This window comes from Eleutherodactylus coqui, chromosome 5, assembly GCF_035609145.1.
Source record: "Eleutherodactylus coqui strain aEleCoq1 chromosome 5, aEleCoq1.hap1, whole genome shotgun sequence".
In the NCBI taxonomy this organism is placed as follows: Eukaryota; Metazoa; Chordata; class Amphibia; order Anura; family Eleutherodactylidae; genus Eleutherodactylus; species Eleutherodactylus coqui.
The window spans coordinates 59,925,038-59,941,686 of record NC_089841.1 but is presented as its reverse complement, the minus strand read 5'-3'; the positions used below and the strand labels follow the sequence as shown (position 1 = coordinate 59,941,686).

General features: G+C 49.9%; 1 protein-coding gene across 1 annotated transcript in view; it reads right to left on the bottom strand.

The window, feature by feature from the left end:
* LOXHD1 (lipoxygenase homology PLAT domains 1) overlaps nt 1-16,649 on the bottom strand; it is a 238,164-nt gene that overhangs the window by 216,297 nt on the left and 5,218 nt on the right. The window contains exons 2-4 of the mRNA XM_066602615.1: nt 15,984-16,164; nt 3,024-3,179; nt 920-1,071 (exon numbers count right to left, since the gene is read on the bottom strand). Coding sequence (XP_066458712.1) covers nt 920-1,071; nt 3,024-3,179; nt 15,984-16,128 — 453 coding nt within the window. The 5' untranslated portion in view covers nt 16,129-16,164. The remainder of the gene's footprint in view (nt 1-919; nt 1,072-3,023; nt 3,180-15,983; nt 16,165-16,649) is intronic.

Here is a 16,649-nt window from a genome sequence, read left to right as displayed (position 1 = left end):
CATGTACAGCAGGAACAGAACGTACAGTATGGACTTTTCCAGCCAGCAAGGGGAGCTCACAACAGCACACTCGTACAGCACAGCAGGGACAGGATAACAGCAGACTGTGTGCAGATCTACCTATACATCTGGAGGTAGGAGACAACGGGGATGGCAGCAGGGGACAGGCCTCTTGACTTGCCTGCACACTTTACTATGCCTTACTATCAGGGGGTGCCTTATATTTGGGACTTCTGCAAATTTTAGGGGGTGTCTTATTTTCTGGGAAACGCGGTATTATAAATTCTAATGTACACCATCACAATAAGTCATTTTGTAATAAGTTCACTGTCTAGCTACTTTCTTCATTCTCTATCTATATCACATGACCCTCCACCTGAAAAATTTCTCCAATTCCTCAGACATCTTGTCTGCATTTGCTTCTTCCTCCCTTTTCCATTGCCTCCAACGTCCTGTGAGCAGTGCATGATGGGAGGACAAGAGGAAAAAGCACTGTGCTGTATTGCTCATGTGCAGTTCGGAGTCCTGGAAGCTCCTGTCTGCTTCAGTAGCTTTCTCTGCACTCTGAGAAGGAGGTTGGTGCTGGTAAGTTGTAGGACCTGTAAGCTGTGGGCGGAGCTACAGTGCTGACCAGTAAACAAGCTCTATGCATGCTGGGAACTGTAGATGACAGTCTGTTGTTGTGTTTACTGTGGAAATGATGCATGCAAACACAGCGGAAGATCGGTGGCTGCACGGGACAAAAAAGAGGGTCCACAACAAAAGATAAAGGTACAGGTTGGCGCTACTGAGCTGTACCTCCTAGATTTCAGCATTTTCAGAATTTTCATTTTTTTCACCAGTAAGCCCCTTTAATGACCGAATTCCAGTGTAGACATTAACCCTCCATTAATGTCCTCCTCCGATATGGAATACTCACACTAGTTGAAGGATGTGTGTTCACTTGTAGCCCAAATTTCTTAGCATAGTAATCATATAAATGAGGGTCGTTCATGGAGCTGTATGTAGTTAGGGTGTCAACGTGCCCATTTTTATACCGATAACCTTCAGAATTGGCGCTCATGGTCCGTGCTGATGGTTTTAAAGAAATATCATGTCAGTTAATGGTTCTTCACAGTTTTATGTATCAGGACTGTGGGTCGGTCTTTATGATTTTCAACCTGTCTTGTTCCTCATCTACAAATTTCCCTCAATGTCTTTTCTTATCTTATCTACCAAACTACATCTGCTCAGTGAACCAATGACATGACTATCATTCAACCTCATAACACCTTTCTCCAAGACTTCTCCTTTGCGGCAGCTGTAGAAAAGAGATGGAGGGAAATTTGATATAGAAAAGAGATGGAGGGAAATTTGATATAGAAAACTCCCATATCCCATGGATGTGTCATAAACATCTAAGATGGAAATAACCCTTTAATTAAAAGGGGTTGTCCAGGACTTTTGAATTCTTTTGATTGATCACCTATCCTCTGGACAGGCCATCAATAGATGATCGGCAGAGGTATACCGCTAAAGATCATCACCTATCAGCTGACTCCTGATACTGCTGTCAGTACGGACAGTGCAGGAAGCACATGGCACTGACCATAGTGCAGCGACTCGGGTTGGTACTGCAGGTGCAGCTCCTATTGAATTCAATAGGAGATGGGCCTGCAGTACCAATCTCGGCCACTGCACTATGGTTAGTGCCATCGGTACTGTTGTATTCTGTCTCCACCACAAGAATGGATGGAGACAAGATGTACGCCCACAACCAATGCCCCAACTTGATTGGCTGGGGTGGAGATTGGGTGGCCATTATCTCTCCTCCTGCCTGGTGTCACTAACCCCTCTGCCGCCGCTCTCGCTTGTTCCTTTACCGCCTCCTGCACTGTCATTTTCCCCACGGGCTTCACATATTGCAAGCATTATGCAAGGCCGGCAAGGAGAATGACAGCGGGTGACCGACGGCGCCGGAGCAGAGACGTGAGAAGGCAGAGCAGTGGGGGGCAGTGACACTCAGCCACTCTCCCTTGTCCCCTTCCTGGCCCTGCGTTGTCACTTTCCCCCACCGCCTTCCCTATATGGTGTAATGCTTGCTGCCATAGTCCTCCGCCACTGAAAGACGCCGTGCGCTGTCTCTGTTCACGTCCCCCGGCGGCATATATCTATATTATTCCCCAAATCCACACCATTCGTAACCTTATTGGTTGTTTGGATTTACTCATTCACGGTGATTGGTTATTTGGGTTGGCTGATTCACGATGATTGGTTACTTGGTTTGGCTGATTCACGGTGATTGGTTGTTTAGGTTGGCTAGTGTAGAAGTGGGGAGTAAAAGGCTAATATGCCCCCCGGCGGCTGTCAGATCTCCCAGGCTGCCCAGTGCGCATCAGGAGGGGGAACATCGGCCACAGCAGGGATGACACTGGTCCACAGTGACTTGACAACCAGTATGCTTGTGGGAGTGCAAACAAAATATATGCTGTGCCTATTACCATTCATGGGTAACAAGACAGAATATACAAAGGGAATCAAAAAAGTGCTTAAAGTGAAGACCCAGCCAATTTTTCACTAAATTAATAAGGGTAATTAATTCCTTTACTCTGGCCCCTCAAATGAAAGTTTCCAGGGTGACCAGTACACTATGAGTCCTTAACATCACAGGGAGTAAAAAAATAGCTGCATGTAACTAGGCTGTAAGAGAGTTGCCACAATGATGTCCCCTTGCCCGACATCATTTCCTGCTCTGCAGCTATTGGCTGAAATTGCACCTCACAGACTTCCTGCCGTGCCCGCCCACCTGCAGGCACTCTACACATAATATGGGTAATACTGAATATTATCTGCTTCATTTTAAATGCTTCTTACTGCATTTGGATTAGAAATCAGAGGGACTTATCTGCGTGGAAACAAAGAACTCTCAGGATTACCAGTATTATGTTTCTATAGAGCTGGACTCTTTGGTTGGTTATTGTCATCAATCACTTGTAGCTACATTCTACAATACTTTTGTTAGACCTTAAGTAATGCTCTATTACCTGCAAATGGAGCCCGCTTACTTAGCACTGACTCCACAGGCCTATGATGGAGGCTGACTTTAGATCTTCGTAATGAATTTGTCCAAACCCCCGATTTGCGAAAATCACTCCACACTGGCTTACCATGAGGAGGGGAAATGTCTCTAAACTGAAACCCTGAGAAAAGAAAAAAACTCAGAAACTACATCATAAATTTAAAACAAAGTTAATCACCTCTATAACTACCCTACTACTATATAGTCACTGTGTACAGATATTACATTACTTATCCTGTACTGACCCTGAGTTACATCCTGTATTATACTCCAGAGCTGCACTCACTATTCTTCTGGTGGAGTCACTGTGTACATACATTACTTATCCTGTACTGATCCTGAGTTACATCCTGTATTATACTCCAGAGCTGCACTCACTATTCTGCTGCTGCAGTCACTGTGTACATACATGACTTATCCTGTACTGATCCTCAGTTACATCCTGTATTATACTCCAGACCTGCACTCACTATTCTGCTGGTGGAGTCATTGTGTACATACATTACTTATCCTGTACTGATCCTGAGTTACATCCTGTGTTATACTCCAGAGCTGCACTCACTATTCTGCTCATGGAGTCACTGTGTGCATACATTACTTATCCTGTACTGATCCTGAGTTACATCTTGTATTATACTCCAGAGCTGCACTCACTATTCTGCAGGTGGAGTTACTGTGTACATACATTACTTATCCTGTATTGATCCTGAGTTACATCCTGTATTATACTGCAGAGCTGCACTCACTATTCTGCTCATGGAGTCACTGTGTACATACATTACTTATCCTGTACTGATCCTGAGTTACATCCTGTGTTATACTGCAGAACTGCACTCACTATTCTGCCTACAAAGTGCATAGACTGATTTGAGGTAATGGTGTTTTCTGTGGCATTCTGTTATGTTTTGGGGAACACTTAGAATTGGTGAGCTTTCCCTAGGACAAGTAGCGCGGGCCTGGCATTGTGTCGTCTGCGGGTTCATTCTAAATATGTTCTACTTTTTCTTTCCAAGACGGATGGGGAAGGCAGAGGTACTTGGCTGCATGTGGAGGTGGTTGGAAGCAAGATCTGTCCGGTAAGTATGCTATCCACTAGAGATGAGCGAACGTACTCGTCCGAGCTTGATGCTCGTTCGAGTATTAGCGTGTTCGAGATGCTCGTTACTAGAGGCGAGCACCACGCGATGTTCGAGTTACTTTCACTTTCATCTCTGAGACGTTAGCGCGCTTTTCTGGCCAATAGAAAGACAGGGAAGGCATTACAACTTCCCCCTGCGACGTTCAAGCCCTATACCACCCCCTTCCAGTGAGTGGCTGGCGAGATCAGGTGTCACCCCAGTATATAAATCGGCCCCTCCCACGGCTCGCCACAGATACATTCTGACAGAGATCAGGGAAAGTGCTGCTGATGCCGGAGCTGCTATAGGGAGAGTGTTAGGATTGATTTTAGGCTTCAAGAACCCCAACAGTCCTTCTTAGGGCCACATCTGACCGCGTGCAGTACTGTTGAGACTGCTTTTTGCAGTGTTGCACTTTTTTTTTGTATATCGGCCGTGCAGAGCATTGCGTCCAGAGCATTGCGTCCTGCAGTAATTTTACATAGTCCAGGGCCAGTAGTGGTGGTGAGGCAGGGACAGTGAAAGACATATACAGTCTATATAGGCAGTGGGCTTTTCCAAAAACATTTGGGAAAAAAAATCTATTTGGGCTGCCTGTGACCGTCCTCAGTGTACTGCATCTCTGCTGGGGGTAGTTGTCCTAATTCATACGCAGCCAGCTAAGTGTTACAGCAGGCTTGCGCAAAATTCCTTCCTGGCTCTGCGTTGCCTCTTACATCACCGCTGTCATCCTGTCCAGAGTGAAACAGTCTGCAGTAATTTTACATAGTCCAGGGCCAGTACTGGTGGTGAGGCAGGGACAGTGAAAGACATATACAGTCTATATAGGCAGTGGGCTTTTCCAAAAAAATTTGGGAAAAAAAATCTATTTGGGCTGCCTGTGACCGTCCTCAGTGTACTGCGTTTCTGCTGGGGGTAGTTGTCCAAATTCATACGCAGCCAGCTGAGTGTTACAGCAGGCTTGCGCAAAATTCTTTCCTGGCTCTGCGTTGCCTCTTACATCACCGCTGTCATCCTGTCCAGAGTGAAACAGTCTGCAGTAATTTTACATAGTCCAGGGCCAGTAGCGGTGGTGAGGCAGGGACAGTGAAAGACATATACAGTCTATATAGGCAGTGGGCTTTTCCAAAAAAATTTGGGAACAAAAATCTATTTGGGCTGCCTGTGACCGTCCTGACTGTACTGCGTCTCTGCTGGGGGTAGTTGTCCTAATTCATACGCATCCAGCTGAGTGTTACAGCAGGCTTGCGCAAAATTCTTTCCTGGCTCTGCGTTGCCTCTTACATCACCGCTGTCATCCTGTCCAGAGTGAAACAGTCTGCAGTAATTTTACATAGTCCAGGGCCAGTAGCGGTGGTGAGGCAGGGACAGTGAAAGACATATACAGTCTATATAGGCAGTGGGCTTTTCCAAAAAAATTTGGGAACAAAAATCTATTTGGGCTGCCTGTGACCGTCCTGACTGTACTGCGTCTCTGCTGGGGGTAGTTGTCCTAATTCATACGCAGCCAGCTAAGTGCTACAGCAGGCTTGCGCAAAATTCTTTCCTGGCTCTGCGTTGCCTCTTACATCACCGCTGTCATCCTGTCCAGAGTGAAACAGTCTGCAGTAATTTTACATAGTCCAGGGCCAGTAGTGGTGGTGAGGCAGGGACAGTGAAAGACATATACAGTCTATATAGGCAGTGGGCTTTTCCAAAAAAATTTGGGAAAAAAAATCTATTTGGGCTGCCTGTGACCGTCCTGACTGTACTGCGTCTCTGCTGGGGGTAGTTGTCCTAATTCATACGCATCCAGCTGAGTGTTACAGCAGGCTTGCGCAAAATTCTTTCCTGGCTCTGCGTTGCCTCTTACATCACCGCTGTCATCCTGTCCAGAGTGAAACAGTCTGCAGTAATTTTACATAGTCCAGGGCCAGTAGCGGTGGTGAGGCAGGGACAGTGAAAAACATATACAGTCTATATAGGCAGTGGGCTTTTCCAAAAAAATTTGGGAACAAAAATCTATTTGGGCTGCCTGTGACCGTCCTGACTGTACTGCGTCTCTGCTGGGGGTAGTTGTCCTAATTCATACGCAGCCAGCTAAGTGCTACAGCAGGCTTGCGCAAAATTCTTTCCTGGCTCTGCGTTGCCTCTTACATCACCGCTGTCATCCTGTCCAGAGTGAAACAGTCTGCAGTAATTTTACATAGTCCAGGGCCAGTAGCGGTGGTGAGGCAGGGACAGTGAAAGACATATACAGTCTATATAGGCAGTGGGCTTTTCCAAAAAAATTTGGGAAAAAAAATCTATTTGGGCTGCCTGTGACCGTCCTGACTGTACTGCGTCTCTGCTGGGGGTAGTTGTCCTAATTCATACGCAGCCAGCTAAGTGCTACAGCAGGCTTGCGCAAAATTCTTTCCTGGCTCTGCGTTGCCTCTTACATCACCGCTGTCATCCTGTCCAGAGTGAAACAGTCTGCAGTAATTTTACATAGTCCAGGGCCAGTAGTGGTGGTGAGGCAGGGACAGTGAAAGACATATACAGTCTATATAGGCAGTGGGCTTTTCCCAAAAAATTTGGGGAAAAAAATCTATCTGGGCTGCCTGTGACCATCCTCAGTGTACTGCGTCTCTGCTGGGGGCAGTTGTCCTAACTCATACGCAGCCAGCTAAGTGTTACAGCAGGCTTGCACAAAATTCTTTCCTGCCTCTGCTGTGCGTTCCGTAAGCAAAGTCAGCCTCCAACCACAGGCCAATAAGCAGCACATTTAATTACAGTGTTCTGTTTCTGCACTACTGCTAATATAGCATGCTGAGGGGTAGGGGTAGGCCTAGAGGACGTGGACGCGGGCGAGGACGCGGAGGCCCAAGTCAGGGTGTGGGCACAGGCCGAGCTCCTGATCCAGGTGTATCGCAGCCGACTGCTGCGGGATTAGGAAAGAGGCACGTTTCTGGCGTCCCCACATTCATCTCACAATTAATGGGTCCACGCGGTAGACCTTTATTAGAAAATGAGCAGTGTGAGCAGGTCCTGTCGTGGATGGCAGAAAGTACATCCAGCAATCTATCGACCACCCAGAGTTCTGCGCCGTCCACTGCTGCAACTCTGAATCCTCTGGCTGCTGCTCCTCCTTCCTCCCAGCCTCCTCACTCCATTACAATGACACATTCTGAGGAGCAGGCAGACTCCCAGGAACTGTTCTCAGGCCCCTGCCCAGAATGGGCAGCAATGGTTCCGAATCCTCTCCCAGTGGAGGAGTTTGTCGTGACCGATGCCCAACCTTTGGAAAGTTCCCGGGGTCCGGGGGATGAGGCTGGGGACTTCCGGCAACTGTCTCAAGAGCTTTCAGTGGGTGAGGAGGACGATGACGATGAGACACAGTTGTCTATCACTCAGGTAGTAGTAATTGGAGTAAATCCGAGGGAGGAGCGCACAGAGAATTCGGAGGAAGAGCAGCAGGACGATGAGGTGACTGACCCCACCTGGTTTGCTACGCCTACTGAGGACAGGTCTTCAGAGGGGGAGGCAAGTGCAGCAGCAGGGCAGGTTGGAAGAGGCAGTGTGGTGGCCAGGGGTAGAGGCGGGGCCAGACCGAATAATCCACCAACTGTTTCCCAAAGCGCCCCCTCGCGCCATGCCACCCTGCAGAGGCCGAGGTGCTCAAAGGTCTGGCAGTTTTTCACTGAGAGTGCAGACGACCGACGAACAGTGGTGTGCAACCTTTGTCGCGCCAAGATCAGCCGGGGAGCCACCACCACCAGCCTCACCACCACCAGCATGCGCAGACATATGATGGCCAAGCACCCCACAAGGTGGGACGAAGGCCGTTCACCGCCTCCGGTTTGCACCGCTGCCTCTCCCCCTGTGCCCCAACCTGCCACTGAGATCCAACCCCCCTCTCAGGACACAGGCACTACCGTCTCCTGGCCTGCACCCACACCCTCACCTCCGCTGTCCTCGGCCCCATCCACCAATGTCTCTCAGCGCACCGTCCAGCCGTCGCTAGCGCAAGTGTTGGAGCGCAAGCGCAAGTACGCCGCCACACCCCCGCACGCTGAAGCGTTAAACGTGCACATAGCCAAATTTATCAGCCTGGAGATGCTGCCGTATAGGGTTGTGGAAACGGAGGCTTTCAAAGGTATGATGGCGGCGGCGGCCTCGCGCTAGTCAGTTCCCAGTCGCCACTACTTTTCCCGATGTGCCGTCCCAGCCCTGCACGACCACGTCTCCCGCAACATTGTACGCGCCCTCACCAATGCGGTTACTGCCAAGGTCCACTTAACAACGGACACGTGGACAAGCACAGGCGGGCAGGGCCACTATATCTCCCTGACGGCACATTGGGTGAATTTAGTGGAGGCTGGGACAGAGTCAGAGCCTGGGACCGCTCACGTCCTACCCACCCCCCGAATTGCATGCCCCAGCTCGGTGGTGGTATCTGCGGCGGTGTATGCTTCCTCCACTAAACCACCCTCCTCCTCCTCCTCCTACGCAACCTCTGTCTCGCAATCAAGATGTGTCAGCAGCAGCACGTCGCCAGCAGTCGGTGTCGCGCGGCACGGCAGCACAGCGGTGGGCAAGCGTCAGCAGGCCGTGCTGAAACTACTCAGCTTAGAAGAGAAGAGGCACACGGCCCACGAACTGCTGCAGGGTCTGACAGAGCAGACCGACCGCTGGCTTGCGCTGCTGAGCCTCCAATCGGGCATGGTCGTGTGTGACAACGGCCGTAACCTGGTGGCGGCTCTGCAGCTCGGCAGCCTCACGCACGTGCCATGCCTGGCCCATGTCTTTAATTTGGTGGTTCAGCGGTTTCTGAAAAGCTACCCACGCTTGTCAGACCTGCTCGGAAAGGTGCGCCGTCTCTGCACACATTTCCGCAAGTCCCACACGGACGCTGCCACCCTGCGCACCCTGCAACATCGGTTTCATCTGCCAGTGCACCGACTGCTGTGCGACGTGCCCACACGGTGGAACTCTACGCTCCACATGTTGGCCAGGCTCTATGAGCAGCGTAGAGCTATAGTGGAATACCAACTCCAACATGGGCGGCGCAGTGGGAGTCAGCCTCCTCAATTCTTTACAGAAGAGTGGGCCTGGTTGGCAGACATCTGCCAGATCCTTGGAAACCTTGAGGAGTCTACCCAGATGGTGAGCGGTGATGCTGCAATCATTAGCGTCACCATTCCTCTGCTATGCCTCTTGAGAAGTTGCCTGCAAAGCATAAAGGCAGACGCTTTGCGCTCGGAAACAGAGGCGGGGGAAGACAGTATGTCGCTGGATAGTCAGAGCACCCTCCTGTCTATATCTCAGCGCGTTGAGGAGGAGGAGGAGGAGCATGAGGAGGATGAGGAGGATGGGGAAGAGACAGCTTGGCCCACTGCTGAGGGTACCCATGCTGCTTGCCTGTCATCCTTTCAGCGTGTATGGCCTGAGGAGGAGGATCCTGAAAGTGATCTTCCTAGTGAGGACAGCCATGTGTTGTGTACAGGTACCCTGGCACACATGGCTGACTTCATGTTAGGATGCCTTTCTCGTGACCCTCGCGTTACACGCATTCTGGCCACTACGGATTACTGGGTGTACACACTGCTCGACCCACGGTATAAGGAGAACCTTTCCACTCTCATTCCCGAAGAGGAAAGGGGTTCAAGAGTGATGCTATACCACAGGACCCTGGCGGACAAGCTGATGGTAAAATTCCCATCCGACAGCGCTAGTGGCAGAAGGCGCAGTTCCGAGGGCCAGGTAGCAGGGGAGGCGCGGAGATCAGGCAGCATGTACAGCACAGGCAGGGGAACACTCTCTAAGGCCTTTGACAGCTTTCTGGCTCCCCAGCAAGACTGTGTCACCGCTCCCCAGTCAAGGCTGAGTCAGCGGGAGCACTGTAAATGGATGGTGAGGGAGTATGTAGCCGATCGCACGACCGTCCTCCGTGACGCCTCTGCCCCCTTCAACTACTGGGTGTCGAAGCTGGACACGTGGCCTGAACTCGCGCTGTATGCCCTGGAGGTGCTTGCTTGTCCTGCGGCTAGCGTCTTGTCAGAGAGGGTGTTTAGTGCGGCTGGGGGAATCATCACAGATAAGCGTACCCGCCTGTCAACCGACAGTGCCGACAGGCTTACACTCATCAAGATGAACAAGGCCTGGATTTCCCCAGACTTCTCTTCTCCACCAGCGGACAGCAGCGATGCCTAAACAATACGTAGGCTGCACCCGCGGATGGTAGCATTGTTCTCTATCACCATCAAAAACGTGGACCTTTTAGCTTCATCAATCTGTGAATAATATTCATCCTCCTCCTCCTGCTCCTCCTCCTGAAACCTCACGTAATCACGCCGAACGGGCAATTTTTCTTAGGCCCACAAGGCTCAGTCATATAATTTTTGTAAATAATTTTTATACGTTTCAATGCTCATTAAAGCGTTGAAACTTGTGCCTGAACCAATTTTTATTTTAACTGGGCTGCCTCCAGGCCTAGTTACAAATTAAGCCACATTAACCAAAGCGATTAATGGGTTTCACCTGCCCTCTTGGTAGGGCATGGGCAATTTTTCTGACGTACATTAGTACTGTTGGTACACCAATTTTTTGGGGCCCTCGCCTACAGTGTAATCCAATTAATTTTTTGCCCACCTGCATTAAAGCTGACGTTACATCAGCTATGTTGGGCACTGCAATGGGATATATTTATGTACCGCCGGTGGCTTCCTGGCACCCACCCATGCTGTCGGTCCACACGGAGTTGTAACTGCATGTGTCCACTTCTAAAGAACCCCAGTCTGACTGGGGCATGCAGTGTGGGCCAAAGCCCACCTGCATTAAACATGACATTACCTCAGCTGTGCTGGGCAATGCAATGGGATTTATTTATGTACCGCCAGTGGCTTCCTGGGACCCTCCCATGCTGTCGGTCCACACAGACTTCACAATAGGGAGTTGTAACTGCCCGTGTCTACTTATAAAGAACCCCAGTCTGACTGGGGCATGCAGTGTGGGCCGAAGCCCACCTGCATTAAACATGACATTACCTCAGCTGTGCTGGGCAATGCAATGGGATTTATTTATGTACCGCCGGTGGCTTCCTGGGACCCTCCCATGCTGTCGGTCCACACGGACTTCACAATAGGGAGTTGTACCTGCCTGTGTCTACGAATTAAAAACCCTGGTCAGGTTGGGGCATGCAGTGTGGGCCGAAGCCCACCTGCATTTAATCTGACGTTAGCTCTGCTGTCCAGGGCACTGCAATGGGATACATTTATGTACAGCCGGTGGGTTCCAGGGAGCCACCCATGCTGTGGGTGCACACGGAATTCCCATTGCGGAGTTGTACCTGCCTGTGACTATTTATAAAAAACCGCGGTCTGACTGGGGCATGCAGACACCTTGACAGAATGAATAGTGTGTGGCACATAGGTTCCCCATTGCTATGCCCACGTGTGCAGCTCCTGATGGCGGTGGCACAGGATTATATTTCTCATTGCTTCTGTACAGCATTGTGGGCTATCGCCCCGCCCCTTTTAAAGAGGGTCGCTGCCTAGCCGTGCCAACCCTCTGCAGTGTGTGCCTGCGGTTCCTCCTCATGGCAGACGCACTTATAAATAGACATGAGGGTGGTGTGGCATGAGGGCAGCTGAAGACTGCGCAGGGACACTTTAGTGTGCGCTGTGGACACTGGGTCGTGCGGGGGGGGGGTTGGACAGCATGTAACCCAGGAGAAGTGGCAGCGGAGTGTCATGCAGGCAGTGATTGTGCTTTGTTGGAGGTAGTGTGGTGCTTAGCTAAGGTATGCATTGCTAATGAGGGCTTTTCAGAAGTAAAAATTGTTGGGAGGGGGGGGCCCACTCTTGCCGCTATTGTGGCTTAATAGTGGGACCTGGGAACTTGAGATGCAGCCCAACATGTAGCCCCTCGCCTGCCCTATCCGTTGCTGTGTCGTTCCCATCACTTTCTGGAATTGCCCAGATTTTCACAAATGGAAACCTTAGCGAGCATCGGCGATATACAAAAATGCTCGGGTCGCCCATTGACTTCAATGGGGTTCGTTATTCGAAACGAACCCTCGAGCATCACGAAAATTTCGTCCCGAGTAACGAGCACCCGAGCATTTTGGTGCTCGCTCATCTCTACTATCCACGTTTTTGGGGATGAGGCCAGCGGGTGGGCATCATTTCTAATTCCATGAGAATCGGTCTTCGTTGACGCCGGCCAAATTTTTGCACGGGTTGGGTTTAAGGGAACATTTTTTTTCCTAGGATTTACTCTCTTACTACCATTTTTTACTTTTTGTGCTAGCTTTTACAGGTTGTACCGTATGGATCCTTGGCCATTCCTGAATTCAGTGGGCACAACATAGAGCTAAATAAGGATTGTACAGCGTGGACCTGTTACTGGATGCAGCGGAGGCCCGGGTTTACTGGTTTGGCATCTGGGGGTCTTCACTGCAAAGGTTGGATTGATGCAGTATTGCAGACGAGTGATTTGTATCCTGATATTAATGTCATTATTTTCTATTCAGGGGCAATGACTTGGGGAGGATGAGTACCATTGAGTTGGATTTTGAGCTTAAAGGGGTTGTCCGGCCATAAACATTAGGTCTCATTACTTCTGTTTGCCCAATACAATGCACTTTGTAATATACATTGTGCATTGTAAATTAGGCAAACAGAAGTTATTCACTTACCTCTTGGGCTGCCCCCCCCCTGTGTTGCTCCTCGGTTGCCATGGGTTCCGACAAGTCTCTTCTCCTCTTCTTGTCGGAACGACGGGGACAAGCTTCTCCAGCACAGCTCTGCGCATGTGCAGAAGAACTTCAGCCGCTGGGAAGCTCAGTTCTGCCTGCAGGGGAGGCGTGGCTGCTGGCTCTTCATCTCCAAGGTAAGAATGAGTGGAGGGGCGGGCTCTCGCGGGGGGGGGGGGGGTGGAGAGGGAGAGATGGATGGATGGATGTGTGCAAGGGGGGGGTGCAGTGATGTGTGTGTGTGTTCGTGGTGTCTGGGGACCCGGCTGTCAGAAGTCCCGGGGGAAGGGGGGGGTGGAGAGGGAGAGATGGATGGATAGATGGATGGATGGATGTGTGCAAGGGGGGGGGTGCAGTGATGTGTGTGTGTGTGTGTGTGCAGGGACCCGGCTGACAGAAGTCGGGGGGGGGGTCATTGTGAGAGGGGTCGCTGTGGGAGGGGCACTATGAGGGCATGTGTGTGTGGGGAAATGTTATGTTTTACTTTACTTTAGCAGGGTGGGGGGGCAGTAAGTAGCTTTGCAGTGGGGGGGCTGCAGGAGAGTTCTCTCTCGGCTCTCCCCAGCCCCTCTCCATTCACTATACACTGTGCTGCTGTTTACACTCATGGTAGGATTTTATCGTGAACCATGACAGTCTCCCCTGGCCACAACCCCTCTGATTATAGTATGCAGCAGGGGGCGGGGCCTGGGCGGGGAGAGACTGTAGATCAGTTCAATAGAGGTGGGCGTGTCGTGGGCGGGGCTAGGACATGAGCTGAGGGAAATCCTGCCTTTTCATGTCTCTTACTACCATCGAGAGCGCGCACACAGAAGAGGGAGAGCGCAGAGCATTGTGGGAAGGCAGCACAGAGGCGCCATCTTAGAAAGCTGCAGTGAAGATCAGAATCTAAGGTAAGAAACTGACATTGCAGCTGATCTGCCGGCCGGTTTGAGCCCCTGTATGCTGTCTGTTACTATCCTTATTGAAAGGAAAGCAGCAGCATTATAAAAATTTTTACCCTGTGTGGCCGGACAACCCCTTTAAGAAGGGTATGGTCCGTACCCAGCATTTGTTTCCGGATGTGCGCCGAGTTTTCTTTGAAATCGTGCCCAAGTTAACTTGGTTCTCCTGCTCCAACTTGAAGTATTTGGACGGTATACGGAAACAGGTCAATAGATTAATGTTGAGATTCATGCCGCTGATTTGGGGATTATCTTTCAGGCATAAGGATCGGGTAACTGATGTATTAGCTTAGCCAGAGTATTATGTTCAGTTATTTGATTTATTGGCTCACCTGTCTCCACGTGTCTTTGGGCTCATGCCCACAACCGTCACGCGGGATACACCCGCAGATTTACACCACGGAAGTACCGCGTTGGTGAACAAAACGTGCCTGCTGGTGATTGCGGGAAAACGTGCGTTTTTCCACGGTCTCCATTAATACTATAGAACATGCTGCAATTTTTTTAACGCTCGTGTAAATTGGCATTAAAATTCAAAATGTCGGCATAGGCTGGCAGAAAAGCTATCAGGTTCGTCCATGGGCATTTGGCCTTATTGATATGGTTAAAGTTTACTGTTAGTTATGATTTATAATCCCATGCCTACACATGACGGCAGAGTTGTTTTGATAACAAACCACTAGAGATGAGCGAAGCTACTCGGTAAGGCAGTTACTCGAGCGAGCATCGCTCTTCTCGAGTATCTGCTTAGTGATCCGAGCAGGCTCGGCTGGGCTGAGGAGGGGCAGCGGGGCGGGAGGAAGAGCGAGAGAGATTTCTCGATGCTCGCTCGAGTAACTGCCCTACCGAGTAGGCTCGCTCATCTCTACAAACCACACCAGATCAGACTAAGGCCCCCTGTCCACGGGTGTTGCAGTATCCCGCGGCGGAGCTCTGCCGCAGGAGCCACCGCCTGGAAGCAGGAGCCGTAGACGGATCTCTGTGGTCAGCCTAATCTGATAGATAGGCTGACCGCGGAGAACCGGGGCAATTCGTAGCATGCTGCGAATTCCCGGCCGCGAGCGGAGAATCGCAATAATTCTCCGCTTGTGGACATGGGCCGGCGCTTTCCATAGCAATGCTAGGGAAAGCTTCAGGCGGAGTGATTCACCGGCGATTTACTGCCGGAGAAATCACTGCCGTGGACAGGGGGCCTTAGGGCTAATGCCCACGGACGAATTTCTGCTGCGTTTCCCGCAGCGGAAATCCGCAGCTATTAGGTTCTATTGAGCCTAATAGCTTTCCTGCTGCCAATGCTCACATGCAGAATTCTGCCATGGATTTCCGCTGCGGGAAAAAAAACACAGCATGTTCTATTTCACCGCGGATTTCCGCAGCAGGAGGTCTCAATTAATATAGTACTCATAGAGACCCAGAAATCCGCGATTACTCGCGGTTTTCAATGCGGTACTCCCGCAGTGGAAATCCGTGGCGGAAATCCGCAACGCTCATGGGCATGAGCCTTTAGGCCACTCTCACACAAACGTTTTTGCTGCGTATTTCGCACGCGCAAAATATGCAGCACTACACCTCCATTTATTTCAATGGGGCTTCTCACACTGCCGTTGCAGCATGTCCTATTTGCGGCCTTTTTAATGCGTATTTTACACACTAAATCAGACATTGAAGTAAATAGTGTGCATTAAAAACGCAGGAAATATTCAATCGCACGCGTAATACTGCATTTCTACACAGGTCACTATGCCACCGAGAGGAAAAAAAGTTGTGACATTATCAATAACTAGAATCCCTGAATTGAAACAAATGTGGCCATTTCTTCCTCTTGTGAATCAGACACCTCTTCGGTGTCTGTTTTATAAGGTTTCCATTAGTTTCCGTTATATTTGTATATAACTTAATTGACTACGCTATTCTATACTATATCTATATCCCGCCATCTGCTGCTTGGATAACCCCTTTAAGTTACCATAATGTGTTAAATGTCAAGATAACATTTGCTACAACTGTAAGGTTGGTCTACGGTGATTGGTGGACTGCATAGAAAATTTCACACATCTCTTGGAATTGGTAGAAATGGCCAAAGCTATTAATTAGAAGGGGTGTCTCTAGTTACTTTGGGGGCACATGGCATCTTATTCATATCTTACCAGTAGAAGGACGGATACGTGGCACTGTGGCGGCAGGGTAGACATCTTTGGGTCTGACTGCGCCAAAAGAACCAGGAGCATTTTGTGGCTGTAGTATGCCCGTGACTGAGGGCGAAGAGTTATAATACTGGATCTGGGTAGGCATTTGCAGATTTGTGATGATTTAATATCCGTCTTCTTCCTATAACAGAAACACATGACATAATTCCAAGACTATACAGGTGTAGGCACCACTCAGGGTCAGAGAAAAGCTGGGTGACAATGACTGCAGACACTATGAATCTGCAGGAGACGTTCACAAGGGGTTATTCTAATATCTGTCTAGCATGGAGGAAGAATTTAGATTTGGACTTGGACTTCAGAAAGATGGCTGTAAGGCTGCCTTCACATCTGCGCTGGAACCTCCAGAGGTTTCTTCGCAGATACGGCACAAAATACTGAAAGAAATAGCGCTGCAATGCCAGGCAGCTGAGCGGAAACCAAATGGACCCCATTATAGTGAATGGGTTCTGTTCGGCATGTCATAAGATGGGCACACTCAGCCAGGGGACTCCCCTTTTCTGCTCCCCAAACGGGGCAGGAAAACAGGATCCCTGACGAAGATGTGAAAACAGTCTTATACTCATCTGATACATTGTAACGAAACTGTGTAAGTGTGGTTTCACA